Source organism: Fragaria vesca, linkage group LG6 (assembly GCF_000184155.1).
Source record: "Fragaria vesca subsp. vesca linkage group LG6, FraVesHawaii_1.0, whole genome shotgun sequence".
Lineage (NCBI taxonomy): Eukaryota > Viridiplantae > Streptophyta > Magnoliopsida > Rosales > Rosaceae > Fragaria > Fragaria vesca.
Genome location: NC_020496.1, coordinates 32,814,784 through 32,818,403, shown reverse-complemented (window position 1 = coordinate 32,818,403; position 3,620 = coordinate 32,814,784). Strand labels below are relative to the sequence as shown.

Below are 3,620 nucleotides of genomic sequence, written 5' to 3'. Positions count from 1 at the left end.
CTGGTATACAGTGACGGTTTGGAGTAAGTATAAAATACTGGAAAAATACTGAAGCCGGGAATTATATTGGCAAATGAATACTAATAATCAAAAAGCTTAAACGTTTGGGTGATTGGGAGGGAGAGGGAGATGGGTTTTACCTGAGGAAGATGAGTGATTGTGCTTGGAGTGCTCTGCGGCTGCTGCAACTTACACCAAAATGGCTCTTATTTACGGTTTCTGAAATTTTTGTGAGGTATAGGTTTTAAAGGCGCTTCAATGGGCCTCCCTCATATATCTGAAACCCATTTAAAAGATTTGGACTACCATGTCAATAAGAGTAGCGCCCTAATCAAAACTCCCAAACTCCCAAGAGAGGTGATCAGCAAAATCAAACACCTCCTGCATTGAATTGCCCAAAAATTAAACAGATAAGATGCCCATAAACCTGAATTCAGCAAGAACAGAAGAAAACATCCCACCAAGCTTACAAAAATCTCAATTGAAACAGTTTACTTGACTAAATTATGGCTCACTATGCTTGATCGAACACCTCCTGCATTAAAATTATTGCATAAAGAGGCTAATGTTGTATTATTAGAAAATCTGGCATGTTTGTTATAGAATAATCAACATTGACCACATAGTTAAACACTTAAATCTGGCAGATTAAGTCATCTTGCCTGATTTAACCTTCTTTACCCATTTAGCGTGACAATTTTTTCATCATCCTTGATTGACATGAACACCCTGTAACTGTGTAGGAGATGATAACAAAAATGAAATAAGAGCAGATGATGAAAGTAAGGTGATAAACATTTGATATATGGTCATGTGTCAATAAAGACTCGAAAAAGAAAGGAAAAAAGAAGAAGAGAGAGTATAAGTAAGTTTTGCGTAAAGTTCTATTGTAAGAACATCTAACTCCTATGTTCACCTCAGATTCATTATTTATTATAATAGATGTAATATAGGATAAAATGTATAGTTATGGATAGTGGTAATGGCATCTGGCTCTCGTATTAGTTGAGTGCTTCTTTATGAGTGGTTTATGTCCGATTAGTTTAAAAGGTGAGCCTGCGATAAATCCAAGCAAAAACTTGAGATCAAAGGAATCCAGGTCTACACACCATATAATTATTTAATAACAAAAGTCCAGCAAAAATACAGGGAGCTATATAACTAACAAAGAAGAATAATAATTGTGAAGAAAAAGAATTTTAAAAACTGTGCTACATCATGGGACTAATGTTGTAGTTGCCTTCATAACTTTCCAGTACAGGAAAACAATTGCAGAAGCTGTGAACCAATACTTCATTATAACATCTTGTTTGCTTGGCAATATGTACTTGATGAGGGATAAATTATAATGGTCAAAGTTTGGTAAAGTAATTTAAGATGGTATAGGTAAACTGCACACCATGATGTTGACAAATAAGCTCATCATTGTATGGCTTTTCTCTCAGCTATCTAAAGCAATTTGGAGCTGAGCAACGCTTGTACCACCAACCATTGAGTTGAAAATCTTAGGACTGAAGCATTGCAGTAGATTGTCTTTATACAATATGTAAATATGGTATTATATATATGGTATTTGTAGAAAGAGGTAGATGTTGTTGAAGATACTGAGAAAAAGAGTATTTATTTATATACAGTGAACTGTATAGCTCATAGATAACTATAATAAACATTCATAATAGAAGCAGATTTGTTTATAAAAAAATTTCATGTCAAACCAAGTTTTTTGCCAAAACTTATAAATAAAAGCTTCTACCATGTAATTGAGTTCATTAACATTCAACCTATTTTTTTCTCATTGAGTTCTTTAAGATCAAGAAATCTGAGATAAGAGCTGTCCATTTGTAATCAAAAACTCTAGCAGTTTATTTATCCACTTTACTAATAACAACATGGTTAACTATACAATGTAAATGCAAGTTCTTGTAACATATATGCACACACAAAATACATTATATTGCATAAGGCACATAATATTGCAAAAGAGTAAAAGAAAAACACAGACAAATTCTAAACAATAGGTATTTAGTGAAAGATAACATAACCGTTACCTTCAAAACAGAAGCTGCTTTAGCGAACTTCTCCTTAACTATTGTCTAGTATTACTGACCTTGGCACCTGAAATGCAATCAAACAATCAACAACAAAAAAAAAATTTATTTTACTGCAGAATACCAATATCTCCAACTTATCAATGCACAATGAGAACAAAATAAATACCTCAAAGCATTCCAGCTGAACTCTATGTTCAATCTGTTAAGATATATATGATCATATGATATTATCTTATCAATCAAATACTTAATTATATGATTACTTTTTGGATGTATATAAAAAGAGTAATGACATATTCATCTTTGAAATTTATACAAAACCCAGCTAGTTATCTAACCAGAGCTAGTAATACTAATACCTATCTGAAGATTTATTGTACAGAAATCCAAATTGTCTAGAAACGCAAAGATCAAGAAAAGAATTAAACGAAAGAAAGAGGAAGAGGAGAGAACAACAAAGATCGATGAAAAAGAGGACAAATACAGTCTTACCCACTGATGCTGGCGATCTTGAGGAGAAACTGTATCCATGAATTAATATATGAATTAGTTATCTATAAATCAATTCAAAACAAAACTAATTGCATCCATCAAATTTATAATACAAAACCAAATCTGAAAACTTCAACTACACAAAATAAAAATGAATTAAAAAGAAAACAAAAAGAAACTAAAATAGGAACTCGAACCCAATTACCGATCGATGACAGTTGAGGAAGACGCAAATTGAAGTATTCAAGAACACTACCTACTCTCCACTTCTTCCTCCACTGTCTTTGCTCTCCTTTTTCTGTCTATTTGTGACAGCTGAAGAAACGCGAGAAGATCAGTAGCCGAGCGAAAGAACGCTCGGGAACAGACCAGCAAGGGCAGGGCAGATATAATAACAGAAATTGAAAACTTACCAAGAAGGAGAACGATCTCCTCTTCCTCTCTCCCTCTTTCTTCCAAATCGCCTCTCTCTCTCTCCCTACGATTTCTCTGATCTCCTCTTCCTCTCTCCCTCTATCTTCCCAATCGCCTCTTTCTCTCTCTCCCTACGATTGAAAACCAAGCTTTCCGTATCCACCCTCTCTCCGCTGCTGCTCTTCTCTCTCACCTTTTCTAGGACCTTCGTTTCTCTCTGTGCCAAGAAGACGCGAGAAGACTCGCGAAAGAGCAAAGGAAGAAAAAGTACAGGAAGAAAAAGCCCAAGCCCGATCCCGAGCCCGAGCGAGATGCAGCCCAGGCCCGCCCGAGACAGCACTGTTCTTCAGAACAGTAAGGCGGCGCCAGGCGCTATAATATAGAGTTAAATGTTAAACTAGATAGAAACCCCGCGCGTTGCTGCGGGTATGGATCTCGAGTTATTGATGAGTTACATCATTGTTTTGATGTTTTAAGTGTCAATAATAGCAACTATGATCACAAAATATGACTTATCCACCTATGAGTATGACAGAGGCTGAATGGTTTTCGTCCTCAAGATGAACCTCTATCTTATACCTGTGCAGTAATAACACAACATGAATCAGATTCAGTTTGTTCAAAATAGAGATGAAGCAAAGCCTGCATATGATAAAAAAAAAA

The 3,620-nt window shown here is 35.2% G+C and overlaps 1 protein-coding gene across 1 annotated transcript in view; it reads right to left on the bottom strand.

The window, feature by feature from the left end:
• Positions 1-280: 280 nt before the first annotated feature.
• LOC101314117 overlaps positions 281-3,620 on the bottom strand; it is a 3,943-nt gene continuing 603 nt past the window's right edge. Inside the window, exons 2-7 of the mRNA XM_004306140.1 lie at positions 3,537-3,599; positions 2,749-2,845; positions 2,544-2,572; positions 2,218-2,250; positions 2,049-2,115; positions 281-381 (exon numbers count right to left, since the gene is read on the bottom strand). Coding sequence (XP_004306188.1) covers positions 2,083-2,115; positions 2,218-2,250; positions 2,544-2,572; positions 2,749-2,845; positions 3,537-3,599 — 255 coding nt within the window. The 3' untranslated portion in view covers positions 281-381; positions 2,049-2,082. The remainder of the gene's footprint in view (positions 382-2,048; positions 2,116-2,217; positions 2,251-2,543; positions 2,573-2,748; positions 2,846-3,536; positions 3,600-3,620) is intronic.